General features: G+C 48.5%; 1 protein-coding gene across 3 annotated transcripts; it reads left to right on the top strand.

The window, feature by feature from the left end:
- Nucleotides 1-1079: 1079 nt before the first annotated feature.
- On the top strand, nt 1080-26254 carry DAZAP1 (DAZ associated protein 1). 3 transcript variants are annotated; one of them, XM_058858431.1, is made up of 12 exons: nt 1080-1253; nt 7335-7375; nt 7826-7992; nt 8260-8325; nt 8868-8975; nt 11118-11166; nt 15415-15497; nt 18796-18949; nt 20553-20582; nt 21014-21154; nt 21930-22112; nt 25267-26254. In XM_058858431.1, the coding sequence occupies exons 1-12, from the start codon at nt 1222-1224 to the stop codon at nt 25437-25439; spliced, it is 1227 nt and encodes a 408-aa protein (XP_058714414.1). In that variant the 5' UTR covers nt 1080-1221; the 3' UTR covers nt 25440-26254. The 3 variants fall into 3 exon arrangements, with proteins under 3 accessions (XP_058714414.1, XP_058714413.1, XP_058714415.1); XM_058858430.1 differs by having other exon boundaries at nt 8865-8975; XM_058858432.1 differs by lacking the exons at nt 1080-1253; nt 7335-7375; nt 7826-7992; nt 8260-8325; nt 15415-15497 and having other exon boundaries at nt 8864-8975.
- The last annotated feature ends 90 nt before the right edge of the window (nt 26255-26344 follow it).

The raw sequence follows: 26344 nt of genomic DNA, 5'->3' as shown, positions 1-26344 counted from the left end.
CTGGATCAGGGGGGACATGAAGGGAGAGGTTCTCCCTGTGCAAGGGGCTGTGTCCCCCTCCGGGGCTGCACACACAGCCCTGTGCCCCACACTGTCGCACAGCAGGCTGCCAGCCCCCCTTCGCAGCACACCCGTGCCATGCACAGCGCTCTGCGTGCCAGGGGGGACCCGCACGCCCAGCGCAGAGCCGGGCTGGACCGTAAGGCACGGAGGGAGGGTCCCGGGGGACTGCAGGCGGTGCTGAGCCCGGCGGGGGCAGGGCGGGACCCTGCGGGTGGGCAACGGGACCAGCGGCTGAGCGGTGGGACCCCATGGCAGGGCAGTGGGACCCCATGGGAGGGCACTGGGACCCCCGGGGGTGGGCAGTGGGATCCCCGGGGGTGGCAGTGGGATTTTAGGGGCGGGCAGTGGGATGCCCGGGGGTGGGCAGTGGGACCCCCAGGAGTGGTCAGTGGGATCCCCGGGGGTGGCAGTGGGATTTTAGGGGTGGGCAGTAGGATGGCCGGGGGTGGCAGTGGGATTTTAGGGGTGGGCACTGGGACCCCCGGGGGTGGGCAGTGGGATCCCCGGGGGTGGCAGTGGGATTTTAGGGGTGGGCAGCAGGATGCCCGGGGGTGGGCAGTGGGATTTTAGGGGTGGTCAGTAGGATGCCCGGGGGTGGCAGTGGGATTTTAGGGGTGGGCAGTAGGATGCCGGGGGGTGGCAGTGGGATTTTAGGGGTGGGCAGTAGGATGCCCGGGGGTGGGCAGTAGGATGCCCGGGGGTGGCAGTGGGATTTTAGGGGTGGTCAGTAGGATGCCCGGGGGTGGCAGTGGGATTTTAGGGGTGGGCACTGGGACCCCCGGGGGTGGCAGTGGGACTTTAGGGGTGGGCACTGGGACCCCCGGGGGTGGGACCCCGCGGAGGCCCCGCCCCTCCCCCGCGCGCGGACTGCCCTTCCCGCCGGCCCCCGCGCGCGCGCGGCCCCGCCCCTCTCTGCCCCTCCCAGGGCGCGGCCCCGGAGACCCCGTAGCGAGGGGCGGGTGCGCGCGCAGCGGCGGCGCTGAGGGAGCGCGAGCGCGCGGCGGGGGGGGTCGGGCCGGGCCGGGGGCGGCGGGGGGGGAACCGGGACACGGGAACCGGGACACTGCCAGGAGCGCCCGCCCGCGGCCCCACTACCCGCCGCTGGCACCGCCGCCACCGGAGGGAAGAGCCGGGCGCGGCCCCGGAGGAGCCGCCGCCATGAACAGCGTGGGAGGCGCCGATGAGATCGGGTGAGGGGAAGGGGAGGGCGACGCGCTGGGACGGGGCGGGGGAGGTTCGGTCACCTTTTCCCGCAACCTCAGGAAAGAGTCCCGCCGGGGCTCCCCCGGGCCGGGGGGGCTGAGCGGGGACCGGTGCCGGGCCGGAGGGGGTTGAGGGGGGGCAGGTCCCGGTCTGGGGGTGCTGAGGGGGGGGCCGGTCCCGCCATGTTGGGGCCGTGAGGGCGCACACCCCCCTCCCGTCACGTGACTGGCGCGCGCGCGGGGCTGCGGCAGGTGCGCGCGCCCAAGGTCACCCGCCCGCGGCGCTTCCCGCGCCCGCCCGCACCGGATCCCCCCCCGTGTCCCACCCGCCTCCCGCCTCGTGTCCCTTCGTGTCCTCCTCGCCTGTCACCTGACGCGGGGACGCGGGGCGGGGGGACAACACGCCGGTCGAGAGAGGGGATTGTCCCGTTCTGCTGGTGCGGCCTCACCTTGAGTCCTGCGTGCAGTTTTAGGCGCCACAATATAAGAAAGATAACGAGGTGTTAGAGAGCGTCCAAAGGAGGGCAGCGGACATGGTGAAGGGCCTTGAGGGGAAACCTTAGGAGGAGTGACTGAGGTTACTTGTTGTGTTCAGCTTGGAGAAGACGAGACTGAGGGGAGACCTCATCGTAGTCTAAAACTTCCTCGTGAGGGGAAGCAGAGGGGCAGCTCCGATCTCTGCTCTCTGGGACCAGTTACAGAACCCGAGGGAATGGCTGGAACTGTGTCCGGGGAGGTTTAGGGTGGCGATCAGGGAAGGGATTTTTCCCCCAGAGGATGCTGGGGCAGTGACCAGGCTCACCAGGGAATGGTCATGGCCCCAAGGCTGACAGAGCTCCAGGAGCGCTTGGACAGCGCTCTCAGGCGCAGAGTGGGATTGTTGAGGAGTTCCGTGCAGGGCCAGGAATTGGACTCGATGGTCCTTGAGGATCTGTTCTGTGATTCTGTGACCCCGCTGGGGACTTTCTTCTGGTGACTCCTCAGGGCTGCCCTGAGGGGCTTGGGGTGGAGGGAGGGGGAAGAAGGTGGGACAAAGGCGGCACCAGGAGCCTCCCCTTGCCCTCCGTGTTCCCCCGCAGGGCTGCCCTCCCCAGCTCCCCTCTGCTGTCCTCTGCTCACTTCCGGGCAGGAAAATCCCGGTTTTAAGCGTTCCAGGGGGTTTTGTGGCTTCAAACCAAAAACCTGACACAGGTCTGGTTCTTCTGACGTGCTTTGAGAATTATAGCAAGGCTTGGGTTGGAAAGGGACCTTAGAGATCTTCCAGTTGCACTCAGTATTATTCTGCTTGAGAGCTGTACCCTGGTGACATTGAAATTATCAGGTTGCAGACTTGGGCATGATAGAACTCAAAGTAGCAAAAAACAAATTAAAAAATCCTTGTCTGGTTCTTCCAGTGCAAGTTTTGGCACAGAGTTTGCCCATCAGGACTGGTCACCTTGTTTGAAACTGGAAACAAGAACCACTTGTCCCGTGCTGCTTGCCCTGCTTTGTAAGCTGCTTATTTACTGCATGTTCTTAATTTGTAAATCCTAAAAGTACAGGAGGCAGGATAAGTGATTGGAATATCACTTTGGAATGGTTTGGGATGGAAGGGCCCTTAGAGATGATCCAATTCCAACACACATTGAATGAGGCCTGTTTAAATATGTGGGTTTTGCTCTGAAAGTGTTTTTATTTGCACCTGGGCCTTAATCACTGTCTGATGCCTTAGGAGAGACCTGATCAGATCTGACTTCCCGAGCTGTAGGTGAGTGCCATGCTCCAGGTTATTCCATGGAATATAATCAGTTCCCCTTCTGAGCATCCTTGGCTGTCCCAGAGTTTTTTCCCAGGCTGTGCTCCTGAGCTGTAATCAGATAGGGAAGGATTGGGGGTTAATCAGAGAGGGAAATTTTCTTTATTCTCTTCCCCCAAAAGCGCTCAGAAGGAAGGGTGAGAGCATAGAACAAACTCAGCCCTTGGAAGGAAGCTTTGGTTGTGAGAGGCAAGTCTGGATGGGAAGTTATGAATTTAGCTGCTTTTCTAGGCAGAGATTTTCAGAGAAAACACCTAAGGAAGCTGTAAGCCTTGCAGGTGTGTTGGCATGGGTAGAGAAGGGACCTTGTGGGTGTTGTTTTAATTAATTAGTACTTGGGGGTGGTTTGGATGAAGTGCTGATCTTGATCCTTCTGTCCTGCAGCTGATGGGAGCTTTGCTGAGGTGTTGATCACAGCTACTAATCAAACCCCAGATTATTTATGTAGGCAAAGAGTTTGTGCTTTTGGTGAGTTTTGGTGGTTTTTAAATACCTGTATATGCTTTTTTACTAATCCTGAGTAGATTAGTTTGCTCCAGCAGCAAGTATGTTTGTAGCAACAAAGAATAAATTAGGAACTAAAATTCTTCCAGGAAGTAGTGAGGCGGAACACTTGGTTAAAACTTCTTATACAGCTGCAACTTCTGAGGAATCATTATCCAACCTTCTGCTCCTGAGGTGATCCCTGTGGGGAATGGCGCTGTGCCTGTCAGGATCTCACTGCTCATGGTGGACAGCCTCACCTGCCCAAAAAACAGGCTGGTGGTTGTGCTGTCACCTGGCTGTGCTGGAGTGACTTTGCATTCCAGTGGGGATGGACCGTAGTGTCCTCCAGATTTGGAGCTTTATGGAGGTGTGGGGTTTGGGGTGGTGACAACAGACATGAGCTAAAAACATTGAAGAGCGTGAGGGGAGACTCAGCAGGGTCTGCAGCTTCTTCCCAAGAGGCAGCAGCAATCTCTGCCCTCTGGGATGAAGGGCGGGAGCTGAGGGAACAGCTGGAGCTGTGTCTGGAGAGGTTCAGGCTGGGTATCAGGGCAAGGTTCTTCCCCCTGAGGGTGCTGGCACTGCCCAGGCTCCCCAGGGAATGGTCCCAGCCCCGAGGCTGCCGGAGCTCCAGAAGTGTTTGGACAGCGCTCTCAGGGATGCTCAGGGTGGGATTGTTGCAGGGTCTCTGCAGGGCTGGGAGATGGACTCCATGCTTATAGATCCCTTCCAACTGTGGCTGTTGTATGAATTTTATATGTTTCTATGAATTTAATAATTGCCAGCCCATAAACTGTTAGGACCAAAAGCTTTTTGTGATGGAGTGTGGGTGAGACTTTGGGAAAGGGCTGGTGATGCAGCTGAGCTTGGGGGCAGGAGCACTCAGACACCCATCCTGCCTCACAGCTGTCCTGTACCACAGCACATCTGGATTTTTGTAAACTCTGGCCCTGCTCAGTGTCTTCAAACCACGGCGTATCCCAAGGCAGAAGATTCCTGGTTTTTTGTGTTCCACAGCATGTGTATAAACCAGGGCTGTGGATTTCCATATAGCTGCTGGAACTGGCCTCGAGCAAGCCAGCTTTGCTGTTTCAGGCCATGTAGGGTGACTACAAATAATTCATGGTGGAATTGGAAGGTTTCAGTGACCTGCCTCCTTGCAGACAGCTTGGTGTTCTCAGAACACAGGCTGGTACTTTTACAAGCATGTAAAACAGATTAATCTTGTATACCAAGCTATCAAATTTAGTTAAAAACATCCCAAAACAAGCCATAAGCTCAAATGTGGTTGGTCAAGAAAATGTCACTAACCACACATCAAAACTTTATTTTGAATACAGCAGTAGATCAGCTGGTTTTACTTTGCTACTAGAAAATTAGAGTTACTTATTTTCCCCAAAAATAACAGCACAGCAGAAGGGTTTGTGTCCTGTGTGTGGAGAGGGAAGGTGGTCAAGGGACAGTTGTGGCAGCCACCAGGATGGTGAGGCCACTGGGGCAAAGCCTGGCTGGTCACAAAACACGACCTGTTGCTGTGAACTGGTTGCTGTTGAGCAAGGCCCTGAGCCCGTGCCAGGAGCCAGCTCACTGCCAAAGGGAGCTGGGGGCACTTTTCCAATCCTTGAGGGAAACTTCGTCATCTTGAACATGCCCGCAGAAAACAGGCCTGCTCCGAGAGAGGGCAGGGGAGGAGGAGTGCCGGGTCCTGCCCGTGCTGCTCTCGGGGAGGGCAGGGGAGGAGTGCCGGGTCCTGCCCGTGCTGCTCTCGGGGAGGGCAGGGGAGGAGTGCTGGGTCCGGCCCGTGCTGCTCTCGGGGAGGGCAGGGGAGGAGTGCTGGGTCCGGCCCGTGCTGGGAGGGCAGGGGAGGAGTGCCGGGTCTGGCCCGTGCTGCTCTCGGGGAGGGCAGGGGAGGAGTGCCGGGTCCTGCCCGTGCTGCTCTCTGGAGGGCAGGGGAGGAGTGCCGGGTCCGGCCCGTGCTGCTCTCGGGGAGGGCAGGGGAGGAGTGCTGGGTCCTGCCCGTGCTGCTCTCGGGGAGGGGAGGGGAAGAGTGCCGGGTCCTGCCCGTGCTGCTCTCGGGGAGGGCAGGGGAGGAGTGCCGGGTCCGGCCCGTGCTGCTCTCCGGGAGGGCTGACACGTCCTTTTGCATTAGGATAAGGCAGCAGAGGCAGCCGCTGTCTGCTGTGACACTGAGGGCTGTCTTTGCCGTCGTTGTCACCAGCTCAGTTGTTTGCTGGCTGCTCAAGGAGATGCTTTGATCAGCGCTTAACAGTTGGTCTGTTTTTGTGAAAGACAAGACTCGTGTCACGTCTCAGCTTGTAACTTATGAACAGAATTAGCCTCAATGGAACAAGGCTCGTAGGTGCTGTGTAGTATTGAATTTTGTCACTTTGGCTGGTGCAGAAGGGTCGTGACATGATGTTCTATCACTGAGAAGTGAATCAAAGTGGAAAGGGACAGGCTGGTTTTGTCAGTGAGCTGTCCTGCTCCACAGGAACTTCCAGTTGCAAGGTTTTCACTTCCCTGGTAGTCCCAGTGCACCTGCAGCTCTTACTGGGGATGACTGGGCTCTCCCTGCCGTTACCTGCTCCTGAAAAGAGCAGGTGAAAGGAAGTTTAATTTTTTTTTATTAGGAGAAATTCAACTTTGCCCATGTAAGTGAGGATGCAGGAATTCTCACCGCCCTCAGCTGTACTTGAGTATAGGTAAAGGCAAGTAGAAGACAAAGCAGAAGGTATTTTTTCTCTTTGAGGTCCAGTGGAAAACTGGGGGCTCCCCCCAAAAATAAACTATCCTAGTGCTTGTCTGTGCAGAGCCATGGAGCCATTAACAGCAGAGTTTTTCACAGAATCACACAATTTCCTGAGCTGGAAGGGATCCCCAAGGTTCATCAAGCCCTGCACAGACCCCCCAGCAATCCCTCCCTGTCCCTGAGAGCGCTGTCCAAACTCTCCTGGAGCTCCAGCAGCCTTGGGGCTGGGCCCATTCCCTGGGGAGCCTGGGCAGTGCCAGCACCCTCGGGGGGAAGAACCTTGCCCTGAGATCCATCCCAAGCCCTGGCACAGCTCCAGCCCTTCCCTGGCTCCTGCCTGTCCTCCCAGAGAGCAGAGCTTGATGCTGCTCCTCAGGAGGAGGCTGTGAGGGGTTTTTTTGGTACTGACACGGTCAGAGTGTTTGAGGTGGCTGTAACCAGCCTTTAATTACTGAGTAAATGACTGCTGGAACTTTTGTCACACCCAGGAGTTGATACAGAGCTGCAGAGCCGGCAGCCTGGCATGGAGCTCCTGTAACACCTGCCCAGGTCCTTGGGCGTGCTGAGACAGGAAACCCTGCAGATTTGGGTGCTCTTTGCAGAGGAAGAGTTGAATCAGTTTTAAGCAGTTTAGTTTGGGGTTTAGCCGTGACTTTCTCACCTCCTCGGCGCTATCTCGAAACTGGGTTGTACCATGGTTTCACAACTGCTGCTGGATTAGTGCTGCTCTGTTATTTAGTACCTGCTGCACAGGTTTGTCTTCTGTCTCAGGCCTCAGCTTGGCACTTCTACTTTTGCTTTCACCCCACGAGAAGGTGCTGGCAGCCAAGTGAGTGTTTTGTGGTGAGTGAGGGAGCAGCAGAGAGCAGGGATGGAGGAAGGGTTTGGTTTAATCAGCGGCTTGGAGTGCAGCACCAGCTTTGTGGGGCGTGTTGGAGGGCCTGGTACCCCTGAACCTGTCCAGAAGAGCTGAGCTGTGCCTTAAATAAGATGGAGCATCTGCTGTAGCCCCTAAACCTGCCCTGTGCTTTGCTTGCAGAAAGCTGTTCGTGGGTGGCCTGGACTGGAGCACGACACAAGGTGAGCAATGTGTGCTGCAGGCATTGGGCCATGGTGAAAACCCAGCCAGGAGCTTTGAACAGGCATTGCTGTGGTGAGGAGATTGGGCTGAGAGCCTCCTCCTCTGCTAATTAATAAAACTTTCTGTAGAGACAGCTCAGATATGTAATCATATCTATTTTTTAAAAATATATTAATACTTTTAGGTTTATATTGTTTGGTGCTGAAGTTTTTGTCAGCTCAACGGACAACCCTTTTTAGAATCACTTTCCTACTATTTTCCATTTGTATGAGTGGAAATAAACTGTTGTCTGCCACTTGTTTACAGGAAGTAAGATGTGATCATTTTCAAAAGATGAGTTTGGAGTTGTTTTCCATGTTTGCTGATCTGTTGTCTCATAATTGCAAACAGAGTCTGATGTTGTTAATATCTGGTTCTTTTTAATACTTGCTTTTTTTTTCCTTTAACAGAAACCCTTCGTAACTACTTCTCCCAGTATGGAGAAGTCGTAGACTGTGTAATAATGAAAGACAAAACAACAAATCAATCTCGAGGATTTGGATTTGTCAAATTTAAAGATCCCAACTGTGTGGGAACAGTGCTGGCCAACAGACCTCATACGTTAGATGGCCGAAATGTAAGTTACTTTTGTGTTGTTATTTTTTTTTCCTGCACCAGCTTCAACGATTTACTTTAAATTCTTGCTCCTTATTTGCAGAGTGTCAAAGTTAACCTGGTAGTTGGTTTAAATGATTAATTGTAAGGCAGCTCTAACTCTGTGGCTTGTGTTGCCTTGAGCTCTGAGGAGCTGCATGTCAGCAGGGCTGGGTTCAGCTGCCACAGACGTAACTTTCAGAGCAAAATTCTGCATGCTGAGGTCTGACCAAACTGGAACTTCTTCCAGATTGATCCAAAGCCATGCACACCTCGGGGGATGCAGCCAGAGCGGACACGGCCGAAGGAAGGATGGGTAAGGAAAGATCCCTGCCTGTTGTCTGAATTCTCTGGAATTCCTTTGGATTATATCCATGTCTTAAAGGTAGAAGTCTGTATGCAGAACTCGAGTGTAGATTTAATTTCTAAGAAATGTCTTTAATTCAGATTTCCACGGGCAGGCCCTGTGCAGAGCAGTGTCAGTTTGGGTGTGGTGTTTCCTAAGCTCTTAGCGATGCTTTTACTGGAGTTCTTCAGCTTCAAGAGCAGTGTCTGGAAGGGCACTGTCAGGGCTGATGCTGTTCCAGCCCACTCCACACCCTGCAGCTTCACCAGATTGCAGTTTAGAATGAGTCAGTGGCCTCAGAACACAGGCCCTGGATTCCTGGTCCTCTGAAGAACAGGGGACACTGAACCTCTGAGCTTGGAATGTGCTTCCCTTTCATGCCTGGGAGACTTCAAGGCTGGAACTCTCCTCTCAGCCTGCCAGAGCCCATTGTTCATGGTTCATTGTAAAATGATAGAAGCAGCCACCCTTATTATCCTTCTGACTGAATTTTCTCCTCCTTGATTTAGCAGAAAGGATCCAGGAGCGATAACAATAAATCCAATAAAATTTTTGTTGGTGGGATTCCTCATAACTGTGGCGAGACAGAGCTCAGGGAATACTTCAAGAAGTTCGGAGTGGTGAGTCCTGGGGGGGAAGGTGCCTCCCCTCCCTGCTGCCTCCTCTCACATTTCCTCAAGCTGTCAAATCTGGGGGTAATTTGGACAAATTGCTGGAGGGGCACCTGAAGCATTTTGTGAGAAACTGTAGTGAACATTCATCATCTGGAAATGTCCCTTGGCAGAACCTGCTGCTTGTGTGGAATTTACTTTGCTGCTTCTGACTCCTCATGTTTATGTGTACCTGATGCATTATTCTGTCCCTTCTTCCAAAAACTCCTGAGGTGGCTTAAAAATTATTCTTTTTATTATTAATATTTCCACCTCCACCCCCCTTTCTATAGACAGGTTTAATTTGGATCTCATGCCATTATTTTGGGAGCAGTAGCTGCTTTCAAACCATCTCAGCTGGAACTTAGTTCTGGTGTCCCTAGAACCTCCATTCTGAGACAAACTGCTCCTCATGCACCTTCTTTAATTCAGTTTGTAACCTTGGACTGAAATTACTGTATCTTCTGTATTGCTTTTTTATTTAGCTTTAATTCCCATTGATCCCATCTCTCACTACCCATTTAATACGATAAACTACTGAATTAAATAATTCAGCTGTGAATAAGTTTGAGGAAGTTAAAGATTGCCTGAGTTAAATTCAGGACTGTGCTGGTGAAAATGAACTTAGTTGGCATTTAGTGTAGTTTTTGATACTTTTCTCAACAACCTTTTTCTAACATTTCTTAGTGTCAGCAAAGGATTTATTGAGAAACAAATTCTTAACTTTATCAAGAGTTAAATCAGTGTTTAAAATTCCATTAAGATAATTTGTTTAAAAAGACAAAAAGCAACAGCTAACAACTGTTTCTTTAGCTTGAAAGGCTGCAGTAGACTTAATAATAAAAACAGGGAGCACTTTCCACAGCTGTGGGAGTTTCTAAAGGCTCTTCCTCACAGACTTGGCTTTCCAGCTGTGCCCTGGATGCTGGGGAGATGTAGGGTATGTCCTGCAGATGTAGAAGGCAGCAGCCACAACTGGAAGTGCCCTTAAAAGTAAGTAGTAGCACTTTGCTCATAGTATGGAAATCAGAAAATCTTCTGGAGTTGTAACAAATCCCTTCGGAGCAGTGGAGTTCACAAATATTTTGTGGCCACGAGAGTGAAGAGCCCAAGGCAGGCACTGATTTTTAGCCTTGATAATTGCTGGGTCATTAAGGCCAGGGTGAAGAGGATCCAAATGGAGCAGTGGAGGGACAAATCTGGCACTGATTGTCCCATGGCATAATCCCCACATGGATCCCCCAGCCCCAGCTGGGAGCATCCAGTAGGATGTGCTCAAGCGAGTGCAGCAGCTCAAACCCAAATGTTTTCTAGCTGTAAGTAAAGATAAAATTGTGTCAGGTTTTAAACTCATTTTTACTCATGAGTAAAAATACCCTAGGATTGTCTTGAAGATGCAATTCTGCAAAATCACACCCATTTTGTGACCATTTTCTGCATCTGAGAGATTTCAGAGCAGTTCCCTTCAGCTATTTCAATGTTGATATAAACACTACACCTCAGGTTTTATTTAAATTGTAGCTCATTGTGGTGCTCATTCTGAGAAGAATAATCCTGAAGCCCTTGAACAGCTTGCAGTTTCCATTTTTTCTTTTTTTAGGTTAAAATCACACTGATACTGCTCATCCAGAACTTAGAGGGGTTTTGTAAAGCTGTTTAAAGCATTGGTGAACTCGTGCTCTGGGCCTCTCTGGTGCTGCAGTAATTCAATCAGAGGAGCCCTGCATGTTCCTAATGTTGCCTGCAGCTCAAACTGCTTTTCATGGTGAAAGTGAAAATGGTTAAAAATGGGAAAAAAACATGTTTTAAAAAGCTACACTGATGAGTTGCTGGTAAACAAAGCTTTGGGGTGTGTAATAGGCCATAGAGTGGGTACAAATAGTGCAAAGCCTCAATGTTAAATTAAAATGTTAACTGTGATGAGAAAATAGAGATGAACTCAGGCTTTCTAAACTCCCAGGAAGAGCAATATTCCCTGGTTTTGTGCTGTTGCTGGGATGATGGCTGCAGTTGGATTGTGCTTTGTGAGTAGAGAGCAGGAATCAGCCGGTGGTGACTGTTCCAGCCCTCCCCTGGTAGCACAGGGAGTAGAATTTCCCTTCTCTCTTCCAGGTCACTGAAGTTGTAATGATCTATGACGCAGAGAAACAGAGGCCCCGAGGTAAAGGCTGATCTAGTTTGTCCTTGAAATTTCTTCATACTCTCCTATAGTCAGATGGCAAACTATTTCACACCATCAGAAAAGGTAGATTTTTTTTTTCCCTCTGTTGCCTCAGGAAAAAGAATAATTCACTGGGCAAACATCACTTCAAGTCTAGACTCTTCATCTCTAGCTTCACTTGGGTCTGTGCATTTCAACTCAGATGTTTCATGCTCATTGATGGGTTGGGGTTTTTTTTTTTTATAGTTGAATGAAATTTGATTCTCGAGCCACTCCTGTGGCTTAAGGTACTTTTGAGGGAGGAAAAAATAAGCAGATTTTCCTCCTGTTCCACATGAAAGGTACGTTGGGTCTGCAAGTGCATGTGGGGTGCTCCAGCCAGAGCACGAGACAGGACAGAATCCATCCATCACCTGCTTTTTGTTTTGGTTAAATGGCTTCACCTCAAATTAAAGAAAAACTCCTCTTAAACAAAATAATTCTGAACTATATGTATATTTTTAATTGGGATACACAATCCCTATATACCAGATTGATTTTTAAGAGAGGAGGGGAAAAAAGCCCCCAAAACCTGAAAGATTCACTAGATAGTGAATCAAGCTGGGAACCTTTGGTCAAAATATGAAGCAAGTTCCATGTCACCCACGTCCCTTTGCATCCACCATCTGTTTGCCAAGGAAGAGGCAATATTTTGGCACGTGAAGCTTAGCTGTGCTCCCACCCTGTAGCATGTTGGACATGCTAGAGAATAGTTTGCCATCTGAACTTTTCATTTCTCTTCTGCCTCATTATTAAGAAATATATCCTTCACTTCATATTTATTAAGCTGTTAAGTCTTAGTTTTATTTTTAATTTAGACATACATCCTTAGTGACATATTTAAGTGTTTCATAGTAAAGTATGGTAATGTTAAGTAAGTTCTTTTTTTGTTTCTTTTCTCTTTGTGAATTGTTTGACTGTGATTAACGATATCTCTTTAGATTTCTTCTCTCTAGGTGATAATTTATCACAGAGGTACAGGCCAGTTCCGCAGTCAGAGGAGGGACGGGCTTTGTCTTTTATTGGAGTGTAAACGAAGTTTCAATATATTTGTTTTTTTGTTTTCTTGCTTTAGCTATCCTAATCTTCTTCCAACAGATACCTTTGATTTAAACAGCACATAAATTCACCTGTTTCAATGCTCTAGAGCAGCTGGTTTTGGATAGAGGAGACAAAGACACTGGCATCCGAATGTGATTTGGGGCTGAAGTTCTGAAATATTGCACTAATTATTGTATCATCTCTATCTTTGCAATATTTAATCCCAGCCTTGCAGCCTCTGTGCAAAAGGTACTTAAACATCATGCCTGGTCTGCATTAATCCTGTCTCAATTAATGGCTTCTCTGCTTCAAGCTGTACTAAAAACAAAACAGGCAAAGGAGGGCTTGGGGTGCAAAGCACAAGTGCCAGGTGGGGGAAAGGTCTTGTCTCCACCCACAGAAAACTTCCTCCCCTAATTCATCAGACTTCTTAAGCACTTATTGAATCCTGTCCCTCTGCCTTTCATTTCTGTGCTGTTCCAGGCTTTTTTTAGTGTGCTGACTAACAGTCATCTTCCAAAACGGCCTTGGCAGTCCCTGGGGGGTGCTAGGAAAAATTCCTCGAGTTTGTATTGGGTATTCCTGGTTGTGCATCCCAGAACACATTTTCTCTTGCCTTCTCTCTGTGCTCTGTGTTTTCTTGCTGCTCTGTCCCCTTATCCTTTTAATAACTGTTGATAAAATTCCAGCAGCCAATTCAGTGCCATCTCTCCTCAGACCCTTCTGAATTTTGCCTTTTCCCATTCACTTTACCCTTTCTTTGGAAGTGCATGTTGGTTTACTGGTAGGAGGAGGGAAGATGATCCCTGTTCCTAATCCCTGTAGCATCCATTTACCTCCAGCTCCTCAGGAGGCACCAAATTCTCAGGTGATGTCCTTGAGGAGCTGACTGGGGTCAGGTATCCACGTGATCTTTGCTTCTTCCCAGTCCTGCCTGCTCCTGCCAGCTCTGCCTCATCCAAACTCTCCCCACAGCCCCAAGCACAGCAGCTGTGTCACAGTTCTGAGGGAACAAAGTAGCTTTGGTGCAGTCTCAGCTTCTCCTGGTTCCTGTTCTTGGCCAAGCCAACAGCTGGGAAGGGATTTCCAGGTTCTTGCTGTGTCTGATCTCCTCCTCCTCCTTTGGCTGCAGACCAGCCCTGTCACTCTGCTCTGGTCTTGTTGGATTCCTGCTGGATGCAGTTCATTTCTCCAGCCTTTGACAGAGTCTTGTCCTTCAAAAACTGAAGCTGTGGGTTGTGGCTCTCACCACTTCTGCTCAAAACTTCACCTTGGAGTTTTGCTCTGTTACTCTGATTTCTTCACTCTTCCTTATCTTGACCTGTCTGACCCTTTTAAATCCCCTTTTAAAAATTTATTTACTGCTTTCCTCAGTGACCTCTTGCTCTGCCTGTTCCACCCCTCCGACCCCTTCCCAACAATCTGTTCCCCTCCTTTAGCTTTGGAATCAAATTTAACAACAACCTTCACATCCAGATGGAATCCATTGTTTTTCTTCCCCATCTCTTTTTAGACAAAGGCTGGAATACTAAACGTGATTTAAATACAAACACTTTTCCTTTGGCTCCAACACTCGGATTTCTGGTTAACTCAGACAAATATATTGTGATGAAATGCTGCTCTCAGCTTTGAGGCTGCTTTCATCACAGCTCCACAAAACTTCGTTTATACTGCCAGTCTCTTGTGTGTGGGAAATGCCAAGTTTTTTCCTTTTTATTTTCAGTTTATTTTAGTGATGTCTTTTGCTCTTGTTGCTGACAGCAGAATTTGACCTGCTGGAATCTATTTTGGCCTGTATCTTTGTGTATTTTTATATATATATATATATATAAACTTTCTCTACACTAGGCCTCTTTGGGCTTACCCAACGCAGTTGGATAAGCGTGGAGAGACATTCCTGTGCTAGATCCTGTATTCTGTAACGCTTTAGAGCAAGATTTGGCTGCTGTCAGCACTAGCTGCAAAGCAAAACGCAAACCAAGGGGGAAATCTTGGGTTTCAGAAAAGCAGAACCGCATCCATGTTCCATAAACGCTTCCCACGCCGCACCTCGGGTTTCTTTTCTAATTTTTATTGCTCTTCCCCCCTTTCCCCCCCTCCGTAGCTGATCCAAAGAATGGCACAATTCCTGTACTGCATGTGTCCCTCCCTGCCCTGGGTTGTCCCCACCAGCAGCCAGTGGGTGATGGCATGAAGCAGCCGCCGTGTCCTGGGGGATTAACCACTATTTTGCCACTCTCTCGGCTGTGTCAGCAGCTACAACCTACGTGCAGTGGTTCTCAGAGTGACCCCCAAAAGGGGAGCTTTGCCTCCTTTCCCAGACTTTTCTCCAAGCATAAAAAACTGCTGGTTCCAGCTGAGCTGCCAGCAGGCAGGGCTGTGGTCAGGCGGAAGGGAATGAGCCACCCGTTGGGGGGCAAAAAGGATGGGGAGTTGTGTGGATTTTCAAAAGGAAACCAACAGGAAATGCAAGAAATGAAACAGATTCAGGATGTGGCAGCAGCACCACGTTCTGTGAGCAGCACCTCACAGGGGGTTGCAGCATTGGGAAGGAGTAACACCTGTTCCATGCTTTTTCTCCAAGGTGTGGAAAACTTGAGAACCTCTGATGTAGGTTGTTAGTTTCTGAAGCTTCTCATTCATCCATGGAGTGGTAAAATTCCTCATGCTTTAACAGCTACATTTCCAAACTAACTTTCTTATTTTCCACGGAAAATATTCCCTAACTGGAAGCTGGGCTAAGGGATTGGGAGGAAGTTGCTTTGCAGCTTTGGGGAACAGGGATATATGATAGGTTTTCCTTGGGAAGCTAGGCTGAATCAAAGGGAGGAGCAGCAAAGCTGCTTGACTTCAATCTGCTGTCCCACAAGTATTTTGATTTTAGCAGTTGTTTTTCCATTTCCTGGTAGGTGGATGAGGAATAAAATCAAATTAAAAGCCGGTTAACGAGCTCAGTTCGAAGCTGCATGCGCGCAATCGAGACGAGGCACTAAAGCCTCTTCACAGGAAGTATCCATTGCAGTTTCCTCAGAGTTTTTTGCCAATTGAACACAAGTGTCGTTATCTGAAACCCCTGCTTGAACCCTTGGTCTGCCCCTAATACTGTTCATCATCCTGTTTTGTGTCACAACACCCTGCTACCTTGATTCACTCTTCGTCGTTGGCTAGGTTTTGGATTTATTACTTTCGAGGACGAACAATCAGTGGACCAGGCTGTCAACATGCATTTTCACGACATCATGGGCAAAAAAGTGTGTAGTTGTAGTTTTATTTTACCTTAAGAAAGAACCAAGTCTTGGGCAACGAGCGATTTCACTGGGGAATCCAACTTAATTAATGGGAGAGCTCAGCAGTCCAAATTCAAGGCTTTATCCATGGAGGTGGGGAAAGTCTGAGTTTGCTGGAGAAGGGCAGTTAGGATGGGGGCAGCCTGGGGAAGGGAGGGTGTGGAAGCCTGAGGATTCAGGCTGTGGGCTCTGCTTGGGGTGAGGCCTTGTGTGTACAGACCTGGGGGCTGCTCTGGCTGAGCAGGTGAACTGGGATCATCATCACTGGGATGAACTGGTGCTCACCGCCTCTGCTTTGAGCACTGCTGTGGTGCAAGGAGAGAAATCAGTGATTTCCAGCTGTTGGAAAAGCAGAATCCCAGTGAAATCCGAGTTGTTCAAGGCTTGGTTTAAGATACCACTCCTTCAGATGTGTGCTCGATACTCAAATCTCGAGGTGGTGTCAGACAATCTGCTTTATATAATCTTAAACTTTAAAAGAAAAAGGGAGGAAAAAAAAAACATTCTGAAGGATTGGTTTTTTAAAAAATTGGGTCACTTACTGTGAAACTTTGATACCAACCCACGTACTCTATATAGTATTTAACCACAATGCAGTTAAGTGACCTCTGGTTGTTTCATCTTCATACTGTGTTGTCAGCAAACGGGGCTTGGATAGGGAGGAATTTTTTAGGCTCCTTTGATGTTACTCAGCAAGGAACATGCTTTTTACCTGTGGAAAAAAAACCAAAAACACAAACCTAAAAGCAAAATAAATTGTTGCAGGACAACCCAAGTTTTATACATAGAGAAAAGAGTAATTTAAAGAAAAATGAACCACAGGAAATTCTGGTAAATTTAAGTCCCTGCACAGCTTTAAGGTATATCCAGATTTTAAACTGAATGTTAAAACTGCTAAACTTAGAGTGAGGAGGTTCAGGGAGACACAGAAGATTCTCACATTCCTTAAATGACTGCATTGTATGAGGTTTTTAATTGTCTTTAAAGTCTCTGATGTGCTGGTATTTCATAAGCCTTTCCTGAGCTAGCAGGGGACATGCTCTGCACATCAGTGGAGTTGTGGTTCATTTCGCAGTGTAATAATGCCTTTAATTGCTGTGAACTTGTTTTGGGGTGGAGAGCTGGGTGGTTTCCTGATAATGGGAACAAAAGAATGTCCTTGTGGGATCCAAAGCATCAGTTCTTGGCTCCTGATGTGACGCTCTCAGGTGGGAGCAGGTGCAGTAAATCACACAGGGGGTGTTTAAGGATCACCTGTATCCCTCCAATATTCCCTGATCTGCCCTTGGAATTGCCTTCAGCGAGCCCCTAACGTGGGAGCTGATCCCACAAAACAGCAGATCCATATGGGAACAAAGGATAAACATCCTTGACGTGCTGGGAGAGGATGGAGAGCCCAGTGTGAGCCTCCAAATGCCACCTCATTACTGCTGGCTTTGGGGCCCAGCACTGGGACTCGGAGTGTTCCCCAAACAAACCCAATTCCAAACTGAAAGAATCAATTTTTGCCCTTTCCTCCCCCCTTTCAGTAACAAAAAAACCCCAAAAAGGCAGCAGGATTCAGGGAGATTTTTAGCTCAGAGTAATAGAGTTGCCTCATTTCTTGGGGTAACCTGGGCTTTAGGCAGGTGTGGAATTTGAACCTCCCTATTGCACAGGGAATTTTCAGTGCTCACATTGGCAATTCCCCGCTTCCAAGTGTGCACTGAAAAATAAATGGGATTCTTCCACAAGGATTAATGAGCTCCAGATCCCCTGCTCTCTCCTTCACTGCCTAATCACGCCTGCTTTAAAAATGGTATTTCTGTCTTTTTGGTAATTAAAAAGGTATTGCTGAAATGAATCCATATGTTGTTGAAAGGGTGGGGAAAAAATTAAAATTGCAAGAAGGCCTCTGCTTTTGTAAGCAATAACCGAATTCCCTCAAGGCAAATGTGTTAAGACTCATTAATTTGAGTCCTTTGAAAAATTCCCTTGGTTCCTCTCTGGAAGGGCCTTGAGCTGACAGAGATTTGGTTACTGTCATGTCTCATGTCCTTGGGGCATTGGCAGGGGGGGTGTGGGGGGCTTTGTCCTTGCCTTGTGCCTGTTTCCTGTTTGTTCTCCAACATGAATGGCTTTTAAGACATGGCAGGAAGAATTCTGAATACTTTATTTTCCATACTACTCAGGCCCATTGATGATTGAGATTTATTTTCTTTGTACTCTGGCACCCATTAAAATTAATCATGAAATGAAAAAAAAAAAAAAAAAGCCTCGATTTCAGTGAGTGCTGAGAGGGTTTCATTAAATCAGAACTGGATTTTTTTATTTTTTTTGAGAGAGGTTTATGTTGAATGTGCAGCTTATTTTAAGTAGGTCAAACGCACTTATTCCATGGCTGGGAACACTAGGACATTTTATCTTGGAATGAAATAAGTTAAGCACTGTGATTACTAATTTTTAAAACAGGAGGGGTTTTGTGACTGACTTAACACAGTATGAAGATTTGCTTCTTATTGACTCAACTGTCCATTTTTATTACTTGCATGTTTGTTTACTTTTTTGTTAGATGTAATGTAAGATTCTCTTATCACATCCATTCCCTCTGACATTGTTTGAGTTAACTGAGATTCTTTAAGCGTTAGCCTGGGGAAGGTAAGTCTTTATCTTCCATTAGACATTTAAATAAAATCTTAAGTTTAAAAAAAAAAAAAAAAAAAGACAACAATACCAAAAAAAAAAAATCAAAAAATGTGTGTTTCTCAGGTATGAGCAGAGCTGAAATTGCAGTTAGTTGGGGTGGGTTAAACTGTCACTTCCAAATGGACCCCAAACATGTTTGGTTAAAGCATTAGTACCCTTTTTCAGAGCAGCCTCTTCACTCAAAATTCTGTTTTTTTTAACTGAAAACATCATCTTCATATCTCCTGCCTTGAACATGAAATCAGTCTGTCATTAATGTCCAAGATTCTGCTGTTTTAAGTGCAGAGCTGCTGTAAGAGGGTACTGCTGTTTTAAGATTAAAGCCAACGAGACCGAAGTGATTTGTAGGATGCTTTTCTCGGAATCCCTCGACAGTAGGACTTGTAATGCCTTACCATCACCTACACTGTACCTGAGAAACATTGTAAATTACTGGCCTTAAGTTTTAATAATTAAGTACTTAGACATAAGTCATAAGATGCTAAGTGTAGTCTTAAGTGTAACTGCGGGTGTGTGTGAGGGGCCGGGGGGCGCGGGGCCCCCCCAGCCCCGCTGAGCGCTGCCTCTGTTTGTTTAGGTGGAGGTGAAACGCGCCGAGCCTCGGGATAGCAAGAGCCAAACTCCGGGGCCGCCAGGGGCCAGCCAGTGGGGAAGCAGGATCATGCCAAGCGCTGCCAACGGCTGGGCAGGGCAGCCCCCTCCGACCTGGCAGCAGGGATACGGCCCCCAAGGTACTGCCCGCCCTGCCCACGGTGCCATCCCCTCCCCGGCCTTTCCAGCTCGCTGCACTTCGCTTCTCTCACCTAGGTGTTATTCCCAGGGTTATTTCCCTCAGAGCAGGAATAAATTTCCAGCCCCCCTAGTTTTGGAATTGCCTTCGGCGAGCCCCTAACATGGGAGCTGATCCCACAAAGCAGCAGATCCATATGGGAACAAAGGATAAACATCCTTGACGTGCTGGGAGAGGATGGAGAGCCCAGTGTGAGCCCCCAAATGCCACCTCATTACTGCTGGCTTTGGGGCCCAGCACTGGGACTCAGAGTGTTCCCCAAACAAACCCAATTCCTCTTGGAAAAATAAACCTCTTTCCCTGAGGTTTTTTTCACTGGTTTTCCTTAAAAATGTGTTTTGTTGGCAGAAGGTGGTGCCAGGTGTGGCACGTGTCCCAGGTGTGTTTCACCTGTTCCCTTTGGGGCTGCCTCTCCTCACATGGAATCCCCGTGGGTTGGGGGGACTCAGAGAAGGTGGTGGGAAGGTTCCAGGTGTGACTCCAGCTGTGGAGTGAGTTCTGCACAGCACCCCAGTGCCAAATTTGCTTGAAATACAGCTTTTCAAGGATGAGGCAGTTCCAAAGGAAGTTATCAGGAAAATCTGAAAGGGATGAGGGGAGAATGGATGGCCTTGCCTTTGAATTTTATTGCTTAATGTAGCTTGGGAAAGCACCAGGCAGTTCTGGTGCAGAGAGCACTCAGTGCACACCAGGAGCCCTGCAGGGCTCAGGAGCAGCCTGAGTTTGATGGCTGCAACCCCCCCCAAGATTCCAGAGGCAGGATAAACACGCTGAGTTCATCCAAAGACAATTTTGATAACTTCTGGAGAAATGCAGAGGGATAATTGAGTTGCTGTGACTTGCATGCTCTGAGAGATGAGAAATGTTCACCTGGGGGGCTGCAGGGAGCGTGGCTGCTCCATCTCTGCTCCGATGGATGGAAGTGCAGCACGGGGATTGCTCGTTTCCCCACGGTGCTGATTAACTTGAAAGCTGCAGCTGAGGGTTGACATTGTGCACAGATGTGCTAATCTGCAAACTGAGAAACTCCCATTATTTTCCATGCAGTGATTAGTAGGGAAAATGATATGTGATCTCCTGGAAAGATTAATGTCAGACATGAGAGCATTTATCCTTCAATCTCAGCACTGCACAAGGGATGGGAAAGGCTTTTTTTATGCTTCAAAAACTGCAAAAATAACTTGGATAAACCTGGTAGTAAATTAAGAATCCCTTGGATGTGTAGTCTGCTGGGATTCTCCAGGGTTTTGTTCTCTGTAGTTTCTTGCACTTGGTATGTGGCAGCTCTCGAATGCTCCATCTGATTTGGGTTTGGGAGCTGCTGTCTTTTCTGAGTGTCATTTGCTGAATGATTCAGAGTCTTTCCAGAACTGCACATTCAGAAATAGTCCCACAATCTTGCTTGGGCCATAAAAATAGCTCTGTGAGGGACATGGGGAGGATACCCAGTCTATCCCAGAGCCAAATCCTCCTTCTTGCATCATCCCTGCTCCGGCGTGCGCAGCTTCACTGATGTCTAAGGATCTTTTTTTGTTCTGTTGTAGGGATGTGGGTGCCAGCTGGACAGGCAATTGGTAAGTACATTATATGGGACCAATTCTGAAAGGAAAAAATCCTCCCAAGCACGGGTGCAGCTTCTTTGAGCATTCACAGTGATTTGTGGATTTCTGTAGGATTTAACCTACATTTAAAAGCTTGATTGAATTTGTCCTGGAGGAACGAAGGGGAAGACAGTGGATTCTTAGCAGCTCAGTAATGGGAGCTGACACACATCCTGCTGCTCCAGCCACATTAATTTGTTACCAAGGGATTACATGCTAAACTGCAATTATTTACAGTGGGGATACTTGGAGGACAAATATTTCCCAAAGTGAGGATTCATAGAAGGCTGAACCTACGTTTGAAATCCACCCAACAGCCTTACCCCACCTAGAGGAAGCTGACTCCAGCAGCAGCTCCTTGGTATTCATCTGCTTCAGTTTTTGGGTTTCTCTTCCTTTTCCAGGTGGATATGGACCCCCTCCTCCAGGCAGAGGAGCTCCTCCCCCACCGCCACCATTTACCTCATACATTGTCTCCACACCTCCCGGGGGATTCCCACCTCCACAAGGATTTCCACAGGGCTATGGCACCCCTCCACCATTTAGTAAGTGACCTCCAGGGGCTGGAGCACATCCAGCTCCAAATTCAGCTTTTCCTCATCGTTTGCTGGACTTGGATTTGCTCCTGTGTTTCACCTATCCTTAATTATTTTTCTGAGATTATATATTCTGAGTTAAAATTAACTATAGCATTTTATCTTTCTTGGATTATTTTATTCTTGGATGCTGTAATCATTTCTATTCTCTAGTTTAAATCTGTGTTGCTAAATGAATTTAGATACATTGTGCAGCTTTGTTCCTACATCTGAGAGAAAACTTAGAGCTCACTGCTGGTGATCACGAACACAGGCAGGGTTTTGGAGGAGCTTAAGGAATTAGGGTTGTAACTGGGGCTGGAAATACAAATAGGATTTTAGCACCTACCTCTCAGGCCAACTTTTCAAAAGTCTGTCCCAAACCTAGTTTAAAGAAGAAGGTGGAAAATAGCACCCAGTTATTTCAAGATGCTTTTTCCTCCTGAAGTCTTGGATCATACACCTTCCTCCTTATTTCTCACGTTTGTGAGCACAGAGTTTGATCCCCAGTTTCTCCCTTTATCTGTGCTGGCTGCTGCAGCCTATGGCTTTGTGGGGGCATTTCTCCCACCTGTGCCAGGTGAGATCTTTGAGCCATGGGGGTGACCAACGTGTCAAGGTGAATCTCTGTGCAGCCACTGGTCACAAACACCTGGGGTTTCATAGCCTTAGAAATGTTGGTTTGAAATTGTATCATCTCTAAAGGCAAGCAGGACATTGATGTTCATCTGTTCTGTCCTTCCAGGTTTTGGTTATACTGCTCCACCTCCTCCACCTGACCAGTTTGCCCCCCCTGGAGTCCCCCCTCCACCTGCCACTCCAGGGGCAGCACCACTCGCTTTTCCTCCACCACCACCACCATCTCAGGCAACTCAGGACATGAGCAAACCCCCGACTGCTCAGCCAGAATTCCCTTATAGTCAGTTTGGTGAGTAACTGCTGGCATTTGTCCCCTTTCCCTTCAGTCCTGAGTGTTGGACACAGTTTGCTGCAGGCACTTCTCTGGGATGGGAATGCTCCCACCAGCTCAAGCCGTCCTTAAATCATGCAATATTCTAGCCAGAGGGAATTTTCTTAGCTCTAAAGTGTTGCTTTTGTGCTGTAAAATAACCTTCAGGGATTTGTGCGCTGCCAGGATGAATTCCTAGTTTCCACTCTCCCCAAGTCTGTAGCTAAAACTTTCCACTCCAAGAGCTTCACAGAGCTTGTAGTGAGCTTTTCTTTGTGTCTCCAGAGCTTGGAGAACAGACTTGAAGAGTAAGAGCAGCATGGAGAGACGGGCAGTGCATGTGTAAGGATCCAAACTGGTGCCTTTTCCTCCCTTTTTCCATCCCTTCCCCATTTCTCCCAAGGTGCAGCTCTGTGCACAGCTTTTTTTTGTGTTTTGTAGGTAACTTTGAGGTAGAAGGCACTGAGCTAACAAGTTTTGAACCAGGCAGGCAGTGCTACAAAAAACAAATTCTTTTTAAAATTGCTAGACAAGTGCCTGTGCACCAGAGTAAAATTGCTGCTGCTGCTGCTCCCTGAGGGAGCTCAGAGGGAATTCTCATTCTCATCTTGCTCTTCTCAGCCCTGTTTTTCAGCTGTGCTCTCTAAATATCTCTGCAGAGATCTCTCCAAAGAGCTCTGTACTAATGTTGTTTTTAAGGGATTGTAATTGGTCAGTTTTTACTTCTGAAGGGAATTTTTCATGCAGCAGCCCCGTGGATTCAGGCTGTTTTCTGCTGGAACACGTTCTCCATGTGGTAGTGCTGTCTCAAGTTCCTGCAGAAGCTGCTATGAAATGAAAACTTCACAAAATTTATTTGAATAGATATTATTCAAAGTTCCAGCAGTGTAAAGCGCAGCCTCTGAAGGAAGATGAGCCTTTGAGATGTGTTTTTATTAAGCAGCATGGTCTCATGTTGATGAGTTTGAAATATTTTTTCATTTGTTTCTTACAAACACAGTTGATTTCATGGATAGTTTTACCCTTGTGACTCGAGGAAGTTTTTCTTGTTCTGCCAGAACTTGGCTCTTTGCAGACTCTTTTTGGAGTGGGTTGGACCCTTCTAAATAAAGCACAAATCCCTGCAGAGCCAGTTACAGTCAGTGAGGAGCCAGAGTTTGGGAGGTGTTGGAAGTTTAGGAAGGATCTGATGGAAAAGGACTCTTAATCTAGAGCTGTAGTGGCAGGACAAGGGGAATGGCTTTGATCTGGAAAAGAATGGATTTAGACTGGATATTAGGAAAAACTTCTTCTCTTTGAGGGTGTTAAAACCCTGGCACAGGTTTCCCAGAGAAGCTGTGTCTGCCCCATCTCTGGAAATGTCCCTTATTTGCATATATTTACATAAATGTGTAAAGCGTGTGGGCTTTAAAAAGACAGAGTTCCCTAAAGAGTGTAAGGCACTGTAGGGTTTATGCTGGGCAGTGTCCTAAATCCTTCAGTGTGTGCACCCAGGATGAGTGTCAGCACTAATGCTCACCCTGCAAAATCAAACTAATTAATTACATTCATTTAAAATAATTAAAAATTCATTATCTCCGGGCAGGGCGCTCTTGAGGCTCGTCCTTGCAGTCCCCTCACTTCTCACTGGGATGGGTTTGTCTGCTCCAAACCTTTCAGGCCACACCCGAAGCTTTGTCTGCCCTCCCAAGGTCAGGCTGAGCAGGGAGGAGGAGCCTCAGGCAGGACCTGGGGAAGTTCCCTGGCGTTCCTTGCCGGGGCTGCTGGGGAGGGTGAGAGGCAGGGATGGCTCTCAGGTGTTGGGGTTTTGTGTCAGGGCTGTGCTTCCAGCTGGGTTAAACCCCACAGTGAGCTGTGCCTGCTGCTGCTCACTCCCACAGCCTGGCCTGCCTTCATCCTGCTGATGGATGCAGGCTCGGCTTTGGAGCCAGCCACTCAAACCACACAACCTGCACAGCCCAGGGGAGCAGCTGGGCTGGAGCAGAGCCAGGGAGGGAGGGCAGCAGCCAAGGCACTGAGTGTGGCTGTGTGCTGTGGGTTTCCTTCATCACAAACAACCTGAGCCCCGTGCTGTGGGGCTCACACACTCCTGTGTGCAGGGAGAGCAACTCCAGGCTTGTGTTTTTCCACTCCCAGCCTCGCCCCTTGGCAAACAATCCCGTTGTAGTTTTGGGTGCCTGCTTATCTGTGTCTGAACAAGTGCCAGGAGGAGCATTTGGAGCTCCCAGAGCCTGAGCTCGCTGTGTTTTAGTGCTCATTAGTGCCAGCAAGTCCTGAGGGACAGGCAGAGCTGGAAACTGAACTGCTGAAGACATGCTAAGAGACTTTGTTTGGGATTAAGAGAGTTAAACCTGCTCTAAGCCTGCAGAGAGAGAGAGGCAGCACTGCAGAAATGCTCTAGGTAATTAGGAGCCTTAATAGCATCTTTCAGAGCTGGGGCTGGCGCTGATGCCAGGATTAAGAGTCATATTTAATTATGAGAATTTGAATTAAATTTCTCAATTTCTCAGTCGTCTTAATTTACGTGTAGTTGTAAATTTTGTGTTGGTAGCAGGAATTCCAGCCAGTCTTTTCTTTTGGAAAGAAAACGCCCGTTTTTCTCCCTGTCTCTAAATTCTGCTCATTCCAGAGTGGTCTGTGGTGCAGATTCCAATATTTATGTGTGATTTGAAAGGGAATTTTAGGATTGTCTGTTCAGTGCAGGAAGGTTTTTCATTGTCCAGGTGATGGAGCTGAGTGTGCAAGCCAAAATCTCATAACTGCACCCTCAATCTGGGAGGTTTCAGGGAAAATTTCATGGCTCCATCTCTTATCTGACCTGGTTCTGACCGCTTTTAACCAATAAAAAACCCAACCCAAAATCAAACTGCTCCCAAGCACAACCTGTGAGCCACACCAAACCTGTGAGCAGATGGTTGAACTGCCAGCCCAAACACAGCTCCCCCTTCCTGCACACCTGCTCCCTTCTGCTTTTTGCCATTTCCTGTGTGAGGAAGGGGAGAATTCCTGCAGGACCCCAGAGCTGCTGCTCCTCCCAGGTGACGTTCCAGGGTGTGCTCCTGGGAGGGAGCGGTGCCAGCTGTGGGATATCCTGCTCCTGGAGGCTCATCCTGTGCCTTTCCCTTCTCCCCAGGGTATGGACAAGACTTGAGTGGGTTTGGACAAGGTTTCTCTGATCCCAGCCAGCAGCCCCCTCCCTACGGAGGCCCCTCTGTGCAGCCATCCAGCGGCCCCCCAGCCGGAGGCAGCGGCTTCGGCCGGGGACAGAACCACAACGTGCAAGGATTCCATCCCTACCGGCGCTAGCCTGGGCTGGCAATCAGGGAGTGCTGTCCACAGGGATCTCTGGGCCCAGCTGAACCCCGGGATCCCAGACTTCTGAACTTGTGACAATCACATTACTTGATGGAAGAAAAACCTAACAACAATTTTTTCGTGGGGGGGTGGGGGCAGATGGCTTCTGAAGGCAGAGCTGTGGGTGTTTGGACTGCAGTTTTTAAAGATTTTCCTTTCTCTAACCCATCAGCACAAATAAAGAAAATGTCACTGGTTCAAATTACAGGGTTTTAAAAATGTCTTCAGCTTTAATTCAAAACTTCAGGTTTCTTTTTTTTGAAATTATTTTTCCTGAGCCTTTGTTTTACCGTATATTGTAAACTTTTATGTTTAAAAGAAAAAAAAAAATATATACATTTACAGATTGTGAAATTTTTAAGAGAAATTTTCTACTATGTATGCTGGCTTATTTTTTAATTTAAAACAGGGTTTCCGTGAGCGCTGTCGGAGGCGGGGGAAGAGCTGCAGCCCCTTCCTCCCTCCCCACGGCAGCGCTTGGGGCGGAGGGTTCCGAAACTCTGGGAGTTGACAGAAACCTGCTGAGTGTATTTTGCTGTTTGTTCTGGGGGGCAGAGCTGGGCCGGGGCAGGCACAGGAGCTGCGGATGCACAGAGGCACTCGGGGAGCGCTGGCTCCGGGCTCCACGCTTCCCTCGCTCCGCCGCGGGGCTCCGGAGGCCTTGGCGAGATGTGGATTTTCCCTCAGGCAAAAAGGTTTTGGTGCGTTTGGCACTGAGCAGTGCTGAGCCCTGGTTTGAATAAAGACAAGAACCTTTGGATTAGAAACACCAGCCTGTCTCCATTTTTCTGGGTTTTTTTGTGTTTTTGGTTTTTGTGAGTGTGGGTTTGTTGGAGGAGTCCCTTGGCAGCTCTGGG

Source organism: Poecile atricapillus, chromosome 28 (assembly GCF_030490865.1).
Source record: "Poecile atricapillus isolate bPoeAtr1 chromosome 28, bPoeAtr1.hap1, whole genome shotgun sequence".
Taxonomy (NCBI): domain Eukaryota; kingdom Metazoa; phylum Chordata; class Aves; order Passeriformes; family Paridae; genus Poecile; species Poecile atricapillus.
Note: the sequence above shows the minus strand (reverse complement) of the source record. Positions and strands in the feature narration are given on the sequence as shown.

What these genes read in the sequence shown, in the direction of transcription:
- DAZAP1 (XM_058858430.1), top strand. Translation starts at nt 1,222, where the DNA reads ATGAACAGCGTGGGAGGCGCCGATGAGATCGG. An exon ending in GCCAGCTGGACAGGCAATTG is followed by an intron (nt 20,583 to 21,013) that starts GTAAGTACATTA and finishes TTCCTTTTCCAG; the next exon opens with GTGGATATGGACCCCCTCCT. An exon ending in ATTCCCTTATAGTCAGTTTG is followed by an intron (nt 22,113 to 25,266) that starts GTGAGTAACTGC and finishes CCTTCTCCCCAG; the next exon opens with GGTATGGACAAGACTTGAGT.